This window comes from Cryphonectria parasitica (genome assembly GCF_011745365.1).
Source record: "Cryphonectria parasitica EP155 unplaced genomic scaffold M406scaffold_2, whole genome shotgun sequence".
Lineage (NCBI taxonomy): Eukaryota > Fungi > Ascomycota > Sordariomycetes > Diaporthales > Cryphonectriaceae > Cryphonectria > Cryphonectria parasitica.
This window is the reverse complement of record NW_024468910.1, coordinates 2686695-2702515: the sequence shown is the minus strand read 5'-3', so window position 1 is coordinate 2702515 and position 15821 is coordinate 2686695. Positions and strand designations below refer to the sequence as shown.

Genomic DNA, 15821 nt, shown 5'->3' with positions numbered 1-15821 from the left:
GATGGTACTCTACTGCAGTGTTGGTGGGGTGGGAAAGACCACCAGGCCCGAGTCTCGATTCACCAATTCCCATGATGACCACCCGCCCATCTGCTGTGCTTATGTAACCACACGCATCTAGGATCCCCTCTACCCTTTCAAGACTGTTATTTCGTGTGTACTGTGTAGCGCACCCTGTCTGACCAAGCATTTGGGAACCACTACCGACTTCCTTACTCGACGACACCACCACTTTCGCCATTCCGACTCTACCAGCACCACCACCTCCCCCTCCACCAACAACCTGACGCTTTTGCGATTCTGATACCCGGAAGGACTACATCTCTCCCAGGAACTTGACAGCAATTACTCCACCTTGCGTCCTCTTGAGGACTCCAATATTGGGGCCTCTACAGCTTCTATTCTTGCCCTGCAGAGCACACTGCTTCTTCCCACCAGCAGAAGCGGATCCTCCTCAAAGCAGAGGTCGGATACAATAAAGGTCAGCCAAGATCCTTTCTTATTGTCCTCAACATCTGTGTCTGCTTCCCCAAAAGCCTGAAGATGTCTGCGCTCCCCATCTATGTTCTTACAAGCCATTGCCCATTGTTGGGCGCCAATGACTCTTTCCCTGGCGCAATTCTCAATGATGCTCCTCTGGCCTGGGCAGGGGAGGAGGGGGAGGGGCAGTCTGGAGCTCTCTCCTCCTCCCTTCCTCATGCTTGTCAACCATGGCGCACTTGCTTCCCTGGTCTCAGCAGATGATGAACTGCCTACTTTGCGGAGGATTGTTCTGACCTTTTTTTGACAGACCTGCTACTGCCCATCTGCAACGTCAACCTGCATCCCTTCTGGGTTGTCCATGGTCCTGCCCCTCATCCCCTCCAAGACCACATCCACATCGACAGCATTTTTAACACGTCAACACACATCAACACCGCACACACACATACACACACGCACAAAGCAATCTGCACTGCCTTGGCCACCTGCATTAGCATTGCAATCCCAAGGTGCTGTTGAGGGGAACAGGAGGGGACAGCAGTCCTGTGTACCATCACTCATTTTGGACCTTGATGTGTCGGGGTGTGCTGGGAGCAAATTTGTAGCCTCAAAAGCTGTGCTGAGGCTGTGAAAGGTCAGTATACACCTTCACTTGTTGTTATCGATGCCCTCAGACGTTCTTGTGGCAACTATCCCCTGTCAACTCGCTCAACACCGCAGCAATTCATTGTCACCTTGCACGTACCGTGGCAATTTGCTATTCATGTGTTGCTCCCATTCCCTCCAGTCAATGCCTTTTGCCCTCAAACCTACCCACCTTCACATTCATCAGCGCCCTGTTTCGCATACTCAATAGCAAAGATGGTCCTCCTACCATGTGAGGAGTCGGAGACGGCATCACAGTCATCATCTGAGAACCATCAGCAGCTATCTTCATTCTCTCTGGCACCCCAGAACATTGGACTTGTCTTCTGTGCACTTGCCTCACTGTTCCTCATATTTCAATATGGACTAACCTTGTGTGGTTGTGTCTCTGGACGGGCAGGCCACGACGAAGACATGGCCCCCGACCGTGTCACCACCGCTTCCGCAAGCAACGAAAATGAGCGCCCCGACCGTCCCATTCTACCACTGCCGAAGCGACGTCTCCGCGAGCGACTGTCTCCTGAGGTCGCCGACTCGATCCAATACCCACCAGCTCCCCAGTCGGCGTCCGCCTTGTTCTCATACCCGTGCAGTCTGAAGGGGAGCATTGTGGAGGAGGATTTGTCGAGCTCTAGTAGGGAATCAGAGCTTGCGGGCCGCCAGGGCTCTCGCAGACATGGTGCCTCGGCTGAGGGAGAATCATACGGCACGTCGCCGAGACGCATTGTAGTGCCCCGCCCTCCAACTGAGTCTTTGGGCCGTCCTGCGCGTCTGCTGCAGCGGCCAGAGCCTGCCAGACAGGTTCACTCGCCACAGCCTCCACCCTCAGCTGCCTCCTCTGCAGATGGATACGAATCCTTTGAGAATACTAATAATAAGAAAAGAAAGATACCTACTGCTGGAGAAATGCTTGGTGCACATGGCTTGGGCGATCATGGTTTGAATGATGCTCACTCTATCCCGGGAGGCTCAGCAGTCCCTCAAGACAAGGCTGGCGAGAATGGGAGCTCAACTTCTGCACTTTATTATTCGTCTGGAAGCTCATTGCTGTCTGGTCAGAACATATCGGGACCAGGTCGAGGCCGATTTGGAAGGGTGAGAACTGGCAGAACTCCCCTGCAGGCCCTCTCAGAGGTGAGCGGCAATTGGGTGGGACGAGCTTCCAAGACTCGCTCCTCGAATTGGTCTCCTCAGCCAGGTAAGCTAGGACCACGCCTTCCTCCCCCAAACCCCCTTCTCTCTGTCGTCCGAGGCAGGTGCTCGCTCGACATTTCCTCCTGAAGGACGAGCCGTGCTTCGACGACCCCCCCCCCCCCCGCCCCTCTGACTCCTTCCTTTAATTCCTCTCTCCTTCTCTTTTCTGCCCTCTTCAGACCTCTTTCCCCTTCTTTCCAGGCAACAAATTTTGTGGGATTTTCTTGTGGGAATCCACACTGACAAAATTTCTGTACTCAAGCGCAAAGCACCGGCATCATTTCTAACGCGATCGCCAACGCAGAGAAGCTCGTCGCCCCAGGAGGGCAGGAGAACACCACCAGCCTCCTGCAGCAGCCGTCGCCTGCCAAGCCTACGCCCTCCTCAACCCAGTTCACCTTTACCTGCGACTCCCAAGTTCCTGGCTCCTCTCTGTCGTGGCCTGGAGCTGGTCCCAAGGTGTCTTCGTCTGCGCCTGCCGAGTACGACCCACCAGTGCGAAGCTACCCGCACCCCCGTGTCCGCCCGTCCCATCAGAAGACGGTTTCAAGTGCCTCAGCTGGCTCAGCTGGTTCAGGTGTCTTTTCACAAGAACCCACCTCCGACTGCAGCATGGAGGGCCAGGCGTCCGAGTCCGCTACCCAGGAGCGGAAACAGCGACGTCGTGCGGACCGAGACCTGCAGCAGCAGGCTCGCAAGCGTCGCGAGGAGACCGCTCGTCAAAACATCCTACACGGTCACAAGCACGACGAGGACGACTGGATCTGCGAGTTTTGCGAGTATGAGCTCATATTCGGCTACCCACCATATGCGCTTATTCGCCAGTACGAAATCAAGGACCGAAAGGCTCGCCAGCAAGAGGAAGAGCGACGTCGCGTCTGGGAGAAGGCCAAGGCTAGAAGCCGCAAGGGCAAGAAAACTAAGGCGCCGTCCAAAGCTCAGGTCAACAACAATAACAATCTGCACAACCAAGCGAACGACGCGCACCAGGTACACCCTACAGTGACCACCACGCACAGCCAGGGCACGCAGAGTGAACCTTTTGACGATGATGACGAGTACGAAGCGGAGGGAAACTACGAGCTTGACTCCGAGCCCACGATGCTCAAATCAGCAGAGAAGAATCATGCGGCTGTACCAGGCCGTGCTACTGGTCCAGGCCCGTCGGCTGGACCAGGCCGAAAGCCTAACGGTGGCACCAAAGGCGGCCGAGCTTCCGGGGCCCGAGCTGCTGGTGTGGAGGCGAGCAATGGCAAAGGCTAGCGTGCTTCTGCCCAGGATTTTGGATCTGCCCAGTGGTCAGTGGGAAGGCCAGTGGTGGATAGATGCTTAAGCGAGACATCGGACAACCAGCGGCACCAGGAGGATCGTTTGCAGCGGACGGCGGACGCATCACCATATGCGACACGCTGGTATCACGGAGTTTTGGGTTGTCTTTTCCTCTATACGCATCTCTCGTCAATGAACACACTCTTCTGGAAATGTGCCATGTCTTGATATGAAAATCTTACAAACGACAAATTATGTAATAATGACGTAGGTTGTGGTCTTTTGGCCAAAGGTGAAGGTTCTAGGAAATCATCTCTACCTAAAGCGCCTAATAGTCATGGCGCCACCTTGTATTAAGCATAGCGCCAGCTTTCGCTGTTTTTTGGTTGCTAGCGGTGTGAGATAGCTGGAGCATTTTTCCCGTTCAACGCTTTCTCAGTGCCAACGCTTTCTTCTCGATACTAAATCACCTCCTCAATACTTAAAGCAGCTGGTAATCTACCTAATGTGGTTAAATAGGCTATTAACAGATTTCGCAGGGGTTATCAATTTAGGATTACCAGTCTTCAGCCAGTGAGTGGATCTGCATCTTCTTTGCTCTCACGACTCTCTTTCTCTCTCCCATGCAGGTGGTACTGCATTTAAGTGGAGAATTAGCTTTCTGCCCCTACTTAGTAGTCTTTCCGGATGGCAGATGGTTACGTGCTACTATTGTATGTAGTACTTTGTACTACCGAGATGGATCTAGAATCGATTTGTTTCCTCCTTGGTCGGGTGTCTCTATCTACATTGGGCAGTGGGATGGGCATCTGCCGTGCGCCGACCGGATTGGGAAGCCCTTCAGCTGCCTCGAGAAGAATGACGGGGAACGAGGATTGAGGAGGAAGAGTGACAACAAGGGATCCTCATCCACCCATTAGGTGGTTTGGCAGCGGCACGGCCGTGGGAAGTGGGCATTGATTGCCCCTTGTTCGTCGCAACTGGGCCCATCGAGGCCTGGACGGTCCGTAGTTGGCTCTTGGGTTCTTGGTATACTATACATGGTCCTATAATTCCATGGTAGTACATATGATCGTGCTACGTAGGTAGTACCTAACAAATCATGACGGGCGGGATCCTCTTCAACCCGTTGCGCCGTCTCCCCTCCCGAAAACAAACCAACCTGATCCAGAGAACCTCTCCCATCGTCATCATCGGTCCTTGTCTCTTGCTGTCTTGGGGCTGAAAACACTTCCGCTCTCTAATCTGGTTCCCTTGACACAACATTCCTTTTCCCTCCTCTTCATACGAGAAATCCTCTTCCACTTACACACGCACACACCTCTCTCTTTCTCTCTCTTTTCCATTTATCGTCCATCATGCGACACACCATCCGGTAGTACGCATTAGAAAATGTTTGGGTCTAGGAAGCATCGCCCGCCTAATCCGGTATGTTTTCTCGCCTAGAGCACGGCTTCCTCCTCTTTTCTTCTTCTTCATCAATCCAACAGAACGAAGACGACATGCCCTCCCATCCCTTCCTCTCTTTCTCTCCCTCCCTCCCTTCTTTATACACCCTCCCTCTTTCCGTCATGTTGCACAACAGTGTCTTTTGTCTTTTCACGCTGATGCCTTTTTTCTGACTGACACACTTTTGCTTTTTGTATATAGTCGCTTCATGCCTCCTCCCCTGCTGCTGCTGCCACCAACCCGTCTGCAGCATCGGCTGCCCTGTCCGCTTTCAGCGGTACCCGTCGCGAGTCTAGCAGCTCTACCCTCAGCGCCGCCGCCGCAGCAGCCGCCCTCAGGGCGCGGCCTATGACCCCGACCAACGTCGCCGACGTCCAGACGAAGCGCACCCATCGCCGTAGCGCGTCCCAGTCCTCCTCCTCGGGCAGCCGCCAGACCACGCCACTACCAGCGTCGTCTCGACCCTCCCTGAGCCTCAGAAGGCAGTCTAGCTCTGGGTCTATGACGGAGCGGACCTTTCGCCGCTCGCCGTCGCCAGGAAACACCGCCCACCACCACCCGAGGTCTCTGAGCAGCGGAGGCACGCCTCGCAACCCGTACCAGATCGAGATGGAGAGACCGCCTCCCGTGCCGGCGATCCCAGAGAGCGTAAACATGGCAGCAGTACGGGCAAGGGACGGCCCACCGCTGCCCAAAAGCTTGGCATTTGTGAGCACGCCAGTTAGAACCGCATCGCAGAAGATGGCGGCGGCGGCGGCTGCTGGTGGTGCTGGTGCTGGTGGAGGGCAGGGCAAAGAACCATCAGGGTCGTGGTACGGCGCTGCGAGAGTTGGAGATCTGGGCAACGTCAGGACCTCAGACGCGGTCATGTCGTCACCAGCACCATCAGGGCAACCCAAGAAGCAGTCTTATACACAGCAGCCACAGACACAGACACAACCGAACCATTGGATGGTGCAGCAGCAGCAGGAGATGATGATGAATGAGGGCCGCCCTGAGAGCCGACAATCCACCAACTTCTCCTACCCAGCCCGCATCCGCGTCGCCTCGCCCACCCCCGCTGCCGTCGCCGCCGCCGTACAGTCGTCCCCCCCGCAGGCGAGGCCCAGGAAGAGGGCTTCAACTATGTCCCCCCAGCGAGGCGGTTCCGCCAGGTCGACAAACCGTCCTTCGTCTGCTGCCGCGTCCGACCAACAGGCGCTCGTCTACGACCCCAATTCTAGGAGAATGGTGCCGCGGGCCGAATTGTTGGCGATTGAGCAGCAGCAGCAGCATCAGGATCAGGCTCCGGCCCAGGCTCCGGCCAACAAGCCCAAGAAAAAGTCCATGTTGAGCAGAGCAGGATCACATCTCGCGAGAGGGACCGTGGGGCGGACACGCGGCACCGCTGTCGTCGACGGAGGCGTGCCTAGCGAGGCACAGATGGCTGCCGCTGCTAGTCTCCGGTCTCATCGAGGGGACGAGGGGGAGGGGCAGCAACGGCAGCAACGGCAACAGCAGCAACAGCAACAGCAAGAACATTACGTCCAGCAGCAGGACGAGGAGGGAGAACCTTATGTCTACGAACAACCCGCCCTCGAGGCCGTCCCTGAAGCACCGAGGCTGGAGATGGAAAGGATGGCAGCAGAAGAGCCTCGCATTGGTCATACCGAGATCTCCATGTCGCCTGCGTCCAATGCGCCCGAGGTTTTCCCGTCTCCGCTCCCTGAGATGCTTGAAGGTGGCTTGCACAGGCGACCGTCGGTGGTACGCGAGGAAGAAGAGGAAGAACAACAAGAAAACGAGGCAGAGCCTGATTCAGACGCCGAACTTGAGGCTCCCTTTGCGATGCAGCCGACTGTCGCAGCCGCAGCAGCTCTGGATGCTGTTCCAGTGAGGGGCAGTGTTTATACTCACGGCGTCCCATCTCCACCACATAGCGAGAACACAGACGACAAGCCTGCTGATGTGCCACCGCCGCCGCCCACAGCTCCTGTTGAGCTCGCAGCAGCCCCGACCACAGCTACAGCACCACAAGCGGCCAATGCTCTTACTACTACGGCGCAGCAGCAGCAGCAGCAGCAGCAACAACAACAACAACATGTCGAGCCTCGAGGCACAGAGGCTCACCTCCGCCGTGAGTCCCGCCGCGCGCAGTCCAACAGCCCCGTACGCACTGCCCGCTTCGGCCCCGTCCAAGACACGCTGGTGGTCAAGCACGAACCACCAGCGAGGTCCCTCTCGCCTCGCAAGTCCGTCCTGAAGCGCAGCCCCTCGCGCGGTGCGTCACCTCCAGGCGAGGCGTCTTCAGACACATCCACCGTCGATGCAACGACGCAGCAAGAGGTGGCGCCCCCTCCGCAGCGGAAGAAGTCTGTCCGCGTCAGCTTCGACGATGAGAACACCGTCGTGGTTGGCGAGGCTGCCGGCGATGGCGAGATGGACAGCCCTGTACCGCCGAGCTCACAAGCACAACAAGCAGCTGCTGTGAGCTCCTCCACCAATAGCAAGCGGCCGTGGTACAACACACTTGGGATAGGCAAGAAGAAGGACGCAGCAGCAGCACCTCTCGAGGACGACGAAGTAATGAAGCCACGCCCTGCACTGCCCAGTTTCGGCAGCATCAGGGGCCGGAAGCAGTCGCCCAGGCCGACGGAGGAGCGTCCTCTCGTCAGGCCTCAGGAGCCCCTTCTGGAGGCATCTGAGCCGTCGACCCCAGACCTCGAGGGCAAGCCTTCTAGCTCTCCAATACCGCCTGGCCAGTCCAGCGATCACGCCCTGGGCGGGCTCATCATGCAGCAGGAGCAAGGTGGGCCAAGGAATGGCGCCAATATATCCAAAGTGCGCGAGCCGCTGCCACCCGTGGTTACGTCTATCGAGGGCGACGGGTACGCAGACACGACGGACAGCTCAGACGACGACGATGCCGCGCTGCTGGCTGACACGCCCAGGCTTGACGCTGAGGAGAGCCACATCAGCCAGGCGTCGACTGTGGTGGCCCCAGCGGTGTCCGACCTCCTCCCTTCAGAAAAGTCCAATGGGTCTGCAGCACGTGGTATTGCAGCAGAAGGTATGGGCGCAGTGGTGGATGTCAAGGACTTTGGTAGCCGCGATACGATGGCCAAGACCAAGAACGCAGCAGTAGCACTGCCACCAACCATCTCGATCACGCAGCCGAGTCCTGGCCTCGAGCACGAACATGAGGGAGGGCGGCAGCAGCAGCAGCAGCAGGGACGCGCGTCCTATATTGTTCATTTCCCGGGGGAATTTCCAGAGACGGAGACGGAGACGACCGATGATGAGCACGCCCCGGCTAGGGAGGCCGCATTTGAGCCTGTCACGCAGGCAGAGGACACCACGGCGACAACGCATACGCCGAGTACGGTCCTAGCAACCCACCAGCCGGTCCTTCATGACCACCACGAGCCCATATACGGTGGCGACGAGGAGGGAGAGGAGTCTGACGGAAATAGTGTCTACAGCGATGCCTATGAGGACCTCTCGGACGTCGACGGTGATGGGTTCCAGTCACTTGCCGCCGTTGTGGACAGCCCTGTCTCCGCCGTCCAGACACCACCACCGTCTCGCAGCAGCAATGTGACAGACAAAGCACAGCCACAGCCACAGCGCGACGAGGTCGTCACCACGCCGACACCGCAACCGCGAGGACCTGGTCTGCCGGCAGTTATGGAGCCAGGCAACGACGATGACGACGACCCGTGGGCGGCAGCCAAGGCCTACTGGAGGAGCCTCTCCACCGACAAGCGTGCGCTGCTGGAGAAGGAAGCTGTCGAGGAGGCCGGCATCGAGGGTGATCTCGAGGAGGACGTGCCGCACCAACAGGCGGCGGCGGCGAAGAAGCCTCGGCGCAAGAAGTCGACAGAGCAGAGGATGGCGGAGAAGAAGGCCCTCCTCGACCAACAGAAAAAGGCAGGAACAGCGGCGGCGGCGTCCGTCCAAGCGAGCTCAGACCGGACGTACATGATCAAGCCTGGGACTAAGATGGGGCTGGTAGAAGATTATGTGTTGGGAAGTGAGAAGAAGAGGAATCACCCCGACGCAAGAGCCCAGCAGCGTCAACAACGGGCGCCTGTCGTCAAGGCAGATGGAGGGGCGCGTCTACGAAAATCGATGCGTTCTCCAGAGGCGAGACCATCACAGCCCGTCGCCGAGAGAACGGGAGGTGCACATATGCGCAAGTCTATGAGATCTAGTGCGCCAGAGCAGCAGCAGAGGCCCATGTCGTACCAGCCAGCCACGGGCATGGCTCCCATGGCCACTTCTCCCACTACTTCCAGCAAGCATATGCGTACCGTGTCAGAGAACGACAGCGCCATACAATATCAGCAGCTGGGCCTGCGCCGCCGCGGGTCCGACTCGAGCGCGAGCAGCTTCAAGCGCGCACGCCCCGCCAGCGCAGGATTTGGTTTTAGCCGCAAGACAATGCGCAGTGCAGGCGCCGATCCTCCTACCGTGGACGGACAGCCCCACGCCGGCACCAGCAGCAGCCGGCTCTCGATGACGGGCGCATCGCCGCCGGTCAGTATGGGAACACGGATGCGCACGACGCTGCGTGGAGACTCTGCCGCCGCCTCCTCCTCGTCCTCCCATAGAAGGCGGGGTTCGAACGACTCTGGTGGGCGGGGGAGTACAACAAAACACCTACGCTTCGCGGGTCACTTTGGCGGCCGGGCGTCAGCGGAGGGGAAGAAGAGTGGTGGCGGCGTGCGGACGTCGAGGTTTGGTGATGATTCAAGTGACGATGACGAGGGCGTCTCACGTCGGCGACACGTGAGCCGGTTTGATGACTCGAGCGATGAAGAAGGAGACGGTCGGCCAGTGGTTGCCGCCGCCGCGGAGCCTCTATCACGCCTGACTGGCGGTATTCCCAAGACGATGCGAGCACGCAGAGACGACGCACCGAGCCCACCGCTGCCAGAAGAGGAGGAGCTATCTGATGATGACGAGGGCGCCAGCCAAGACGGAGAGGGTGAGCAACAGACGCCAGCAGCAACAACAAAAGCAGCAGCCGCCAGTCAGAACCAGTCTGGTCGTGGTGCCACCGGTGCGGGGCGACCGTCTTCAAGGCGGAGCGGATTCATGTCCTCGGTGCTTCGGCGCAACAAGAAACACGACGGCGGCGACAGCGGCAAGATTTCCCGCTCCAGGCTGACAGACAGTGCGGCACGGCGCGACACGGGCCTGGAGAGGACACCCGAAGAGCTCGCGTCGCTGCGGGCGGCGGGAGGAGGATGGCCGCTGAGCAACGACGGAGCCCAGGCGCCAGACAACGCAGCAGAAGACGATCTTGACCACGACCACAATGAGGAGGACGCCCAGGATCACGACGCGCAGGCCGAAAACGGAGATGATGATGCGAGCGCACCCAGACACGCCAAGTCACTGTCGGCGCTGCCACGGCCTGGGTTCAAGATGAGGAGACAGTCTACGAATACCACAGCCAAATCGGAGGGCGCCGACGGCATGAGCGGTGCGGAGGGGGGAAGGAAGAAGAAGAAGTTTGGGGCACTGAGGAGGATGTTCAAGCTCGACGAGTAGGAGGCATCATGCGAGGAACACGAACCCTCGTCACCCCCGCCGCCACCACCACGACGTCCCTCGCGCCGGACCTGGTGGGACCTCCCCATGTTCTTTTCGCTACGAATGGGCTGCGAGGTCTTGATTGTATATGGAGATGATGTGAGGAGGTTTTCCTGTTGGTTGTGAAAGACGGAAATAGGTGGATGAAGACTGTCACAATATGGGATGTTCTCATGGACCCTCATACAACGCGCGCGCGCGCGCGCACACACACACACACACACACACACACACACGTTTCCTCTCTTTTTCACTTTCTCATCTGTCACATGAAATACACATATATATATCTCTATTTCTGTTGGGGGGGGGGGGGCGGCAAATTATGTATCGGTATTGGTATAATTGGGTGAGGCGGGAGGTTGGGGATAAAACACTGGACGTGGGTTTTTCTTCTTCTTATTGGATACCCGGGGTCAGCTGTCTCACAATACTCATCAGGGCGAAATGGAGGACGATGTTCTCACGTTTTTGATGATGCTTCTGGGCCAGGCCACATTTCCTTTTGGTTTTTTTTTCTCCTTTCTTTTCTGTCCCTTTTCTATACACGGGATACGATAGAGAACAGAATATGTTGTTGGCACGAAATAAAAATATACACTTAATGTATTGTGAATGGACGTGGAAATCTTGAGTGCTATGTGGCTTGAAGACTGATTGATTGCACACATGGCACGCTATCAACTGTGCAGAGGTGGTCCGAAACTGTGTAACGATGATGTCCTTGGCTCTCACACCACGAGAGGAGGGTCTGGAGCCATGCAGCCAGATGATCAGAAGAGCGCACCAGGCTATCATAATCTCACGATACCTCTTCTTCTCCTTCTTGGCCCCCCGTTTCTAAGCCACAATCTCACCGACGGATCTCTGTCGCCCTCGTCATGTGAGCCCAACAACTCAACCCACGCACCCACGCACCCACGCACACACGGCACGCATAGCTTCGAGACCGACCGGCCGACCCAGCATCCCGCCCCTGCTGCCCCCTTGGGCTGCATCTGAGCGGTGGGTTTGTTGTGTGTCTGTGTGTGTGAGAGTGTGTGTGTGTGTGTGTGTGTGTGTGTGTGTTTTTGTGTGTGTGGCCACGAGCGAGGTCGGCCGTCTCGGGTCGACCTAGCGCAGGCCCAATTCGACAAAAAACCCAACTGATGTTGCAGGGCCCTTGTCTTCGGAAACTTTGTTCCCCAAGTGTTAACTACTTGAGCGTGTGGGGTTCGAGGTACAAAGTACTTTGTTCATGGTACATACTACTTGTATGTTTCATGCAATGCTGCAGAAGCAACGGGGGATGGATTGGACCCCACTAGCGTGCGTTGCCTGCATGGCTGGCAGCCGAGAGACCCATCCCCCATGCAATACGACGAAAAGCAGGGGGGGGGGCTGTGGAGAAGAAGAGAGTTAGGGCTGCGGGCAGGTTTCACCTACTATGGCAAGTATTTTTTGTGTTATTATTTTTAATAAAAAAAATTGAATTTGACTTTATTGGATTGGTTTCTACCCCCCTCCCTACTTAGTACCCTTCTTCTTCCCCAATTATACTGTCAGACCTGTTTTAGCTACTACGAAAGTAATCTATGTGGGGAGAGGAGGGGGGCAGCTATGGATCTACACAGGGTGATGTCAAAAAGGCGTTGGACAATGCTTTACCTACATAGTAAACGATCATCCTTCAAAGGGGAGGGGGGTAGTCAGATGACAAAGGCAAGGCAAAGGAAGAGAAAGAAGGAAAAAGAAAGGAAAGGAAATAAGCTGTAGGTGCCCTGTCAGTGGTGGGAGTAAAAGCCTCCATGCAATTCCATGCATATCGTGACCCTAACTGACTAAGTTACCAGGTCCCCATTCATCCTTCCTTCGTCCATCACCAGACTCAATAACACGCGCCGGTCACGCTCGTAGGTCAGGACTACAGACACCCTCGTCTACACCCAATTCTCCTCCTTGTCCTTCTCCTCCACCGACACGTCACGCATCTAGAACAATCCTATCCATCTCCCAATTAGATCCAGCCCTAGAGGAGTTTTTATATAAATATGAAAAACCAAACATCAAGTCCCTGTCACTCACTTGAACAGTAAACTTGCCTACTGCCCAACCAACCAGCTTCCACCCCCTCATCAGTGCCACCACACATTCACAGTGTCTCTCAATCTATCGAGTTTCACCTCACATTGCATCCAATTCTATTGATCAGCTCTGTCACGTGAAGTTTGCTGCTGCCCATTCTCTTACTTCACTTTAACACACACACACATACACGCACACGCACACAAGTTCACAGCAGGTCGACAGAGGCCGCCCCTCCCCCCCTCCAGTCTCACCTCAACCCCGACGCCTTTTTGTCTCTGAATTCAGCTCAGGCTTTCCTCCCACTTCCCCTCTCATAATCTTTGCCCCATCTTCTTGCTGCTTACGCACCAAGTTTGATTCGACAGCTTTCCTCCTTACCAAACCCGACTTCGACCTCACAAAACAACAAACATCGACAACAACCCTACCTCATCTCCCTCACAAACAAAGATGTCTATCCACCGCACTGCTGCTGCCGCGCTGAGAACCATCAGTCGTCGGTCTACCACCTCCTCATCCTCCTCCTCCACCTCCTCCCTTAGCCGCCCTACTACACTCCTCACCAGCCCTTCTACCACTGCTGCTGCTGCTGCTGCTGCTGCCAGCAACCACAAGTTCTCCACCAGCACCCGCGTCAAGGCGTCCAACAACAACAACAACAAGGACCGTAGTGAGCCCGCGCACGCCGGCTCCTTTGCGCGTACTGATGACAGTATCACCGTCGAGTACCCTGAGGAGCACGAGCTGCCAAGCTCCGTCCCCGTCGCTGGCGCCGGTCGCCACCCCACCCTCGCTACCTTCTCGCTTGAGGGCAGGGTTGGCGTCGTCACTGGTGGCGCGAGGGGTCTTGGGCTCGTCATGGGCCAGGGCATGGTCGTGAGCGGGGCTGACCTGGCCATTGTGGACTTGAACAGTAAGTTTCTCTTTTTTCGGGCTCGAATTGGGTTTTCTTCAACAAGGCGAGATGAGCTGACAAAACGGACTTTAGAGGAGGAGGCTGAGATCCAGGCCAAGGCCATCATGGACCAGGTCAAGAAGGACAATCCCAAAGCCAAGAGGTACGTGGTCTCCCTCCTTTTGTGCACCCTCCTCCCCCAAGCTATAGCAACACCAGCAGTATTCAAAGGGGCCAACAAGGCTGACACGGGCTGAACTCTTCTTCTTCCTCCCTCCAGATCTCCCAATGTGACGGCACACTACGCCGACGTCAGCGATCCAGACAGCGTCAACGCCTGCATCGCCGAGATTCTCGCCGCCCACGGCAAAATCGACGCGCTCGTCACCTCGGCCGGCTTCACCGAGAACTTCCAGGCCACTGACTACCCCATTGAGCGCATGCGTAAGCTCTTTGCCGTCAACGTCGACGGCACCTACCTGTTCGCCACCGCCGTCGCCCGCCACCTCATGGAGCGCCATGCCGAGGGCAGCATGGTCTTTATCGGCTCCATGAGTGGTGCCATCGTCAACGTGCCTCAGCCTCAGGCGTGAGTCTTTCCCTTGTCGATCTTCTTCCCTTTTTCCCCCCCTTCTTTTCTTTTTCTCTTTTTTTTTATAGGAAAAAAACATGCCCCTTGTACTGATCATCTTCTTCCCTTTCTCCAGACCCTACAACAGCGCCAAGGCGGCCGTTCGTCACCTGGCCGCCTCTCTGGCTGTCGAGTGGGCTCACGCTGGTATTCGCGTCAACTGCATCTCGCCTGGCTACATGCTCACAGCCCTGTAAGCTCCTCTCTACTTGGCTCCCCGCCCCATCTACCCCAAAGAGAGACCACTATCTCTATGATTTGCCTGCTGACCAAGGCCATCATCCTCATTTCTTACAGAACGGAGAAGATTCTCAACGACAATCCCGACCTCAAGAGGCAGTGGACCTCTCTCATCCCTCAGGGCAAGATGGGCAGTCCCGAGGACCTCATGGGCCCCGTCACCTTCCTGTTGTCAGATGCCTCTAGATACGTCACCGGCGCCGACCTGCGTGTTGATGGTGGCTATACTGTCACCTAGGCGTGGGTGGAGGCAGCACCATCGTTATCATCCTTCCTCCTCATCTGTCAAGGCCCAAGAAGAGGCAGAGTACAGAGATGGCTGGGCGGTAACAATGCTTTCTTCTTCTTCTTCTTCTTCTTCTTTTCTTCCAAGAACATTCCTAGAGATCTGGATGGGTTTCGTAACAAAGTGCGCAAGGCGTGGTGTTTGGTATGGAACGGAACGGAAAATGGGTTTGCCTGTTCCTTTTCTTTTCTCAATCTACGGATTCGTGGACGGCAGGGAAATTCTAGCTAGCATGTGGCTCATGCAGTCAGTCTTATGGACGTTATCAATGCTAATCCGTTCGTCACTCTTGATCATGCTGATATCGGTGCTGTGGGTTCAGAGCTTAGAGAAGACCTGTTGCTGCCTTGTTTGTAAATCGGAGGAGTTCTAAGGTGTTATACGCCCTTGTCTAGCTTTCATATGCTCAAAACTCAGGCCCCAGGATGGTGAACGTAAGTAACGTAGTTCAAGTGAGAATCTTCACAAACAATACACAGAACAACGCAGTTCTTACAAAGTAATTATGGGATCTCGAGGTACGCCTTCTTTGACTTTGAATCACACAAGATCATCATCGTGATGAGTATTCCTCGACGGTGGGAAAAGCTGGTCCTCGACATTCTTGAGGAACTGGCGGATGTGGAAGGGGAGGGTAATATATCGCGACAATTCACCACCGAAAACGTTTACCGTCATTGTTGATGAGATGCACGGGATGTTGTTCCGCTCTAGAGAAAGAATGCGACACATCAGCTTGACCTTGAATCCCCTTCCTCTTTACCACACTCGTCATTCTATGACGTGCATCTAAGATCTCTGGTACAATAATTACTCATATAACGCACTGCAATTGAACGATCGAGCACACGTGCAGCATGTAATTACAACAAAACGTGCTAATGTGCACAATCCACGCCGTCTGCTCTACTAAAGACCCCTCCTCCGCCCTCTTCCCTGGTTTCCCCCCCCCCCCCCCTCTCTTCCCTTTCATTTTCTTCTTCTTTGTCTTTACAAAAGTCTACTTCCATTCGCCAGGTGGCTGGCACCTTGCCCTCCGGATCCCCCCATTCCGCGCGCTGAGGGGGTGGTGATCATGCGCG

At 56.1% G+C, this 15821-nt stretch overlaps 2 protein-coding genes across 2 annotated transcripts; both read left to right on the top strand.

The window, feature by feature from the left end:
* Positions 1 to 1542: 1542 nt before the first annotated feature.
* M406DRAFT_344744 (uncharacterized protein) lies at positions 1543 to 3801 on the top strand (the record flags this gene model as incomplete). Its single annotated transcript, XM_040922010.1, has 3 exons — positions 1543 to 2065; positions 2114 to 2326; positions 2585 to 3801. The coding sequence occupies 3 exons, from the start codon at positions 1543 to 1545 to the stop codon at positions 3583 to 3585; spliced, it is 1737 nt and encodes a 578-aa protein (XP_040779641.1). The 3' UTR covers positions 3586 to 3801.
* A 9336-nt stretch (positions 3802 to 13137) lies between these two features.
* Positions 13138 to 15012, top strand: M406DRAFT_344743 (putative D-arabinitol dehydrogenase ArbD; the record flags this gene model as incomplete). The annotated part of the gene is made up of 6 exons (XM_040922009.1): positions 13138 to 13187; positions 13293 to 13600; positions 13676 to 13745; positions 13863 to 14171; positions 14290 to 14406; positions 14511 to 15012. The coding sequence occupies 6 exons, from the start codon at positions 13138 to 13140 to the stop codon at positions 14689 to 14691; spliced, it is 1035 nt and encodes a 344-aa protein (XP_040779640.1). The 3' UTR covers positions 14692 to 15012.
* Positions 15013 to 15821: the final 809 nt, after the last annotated feature.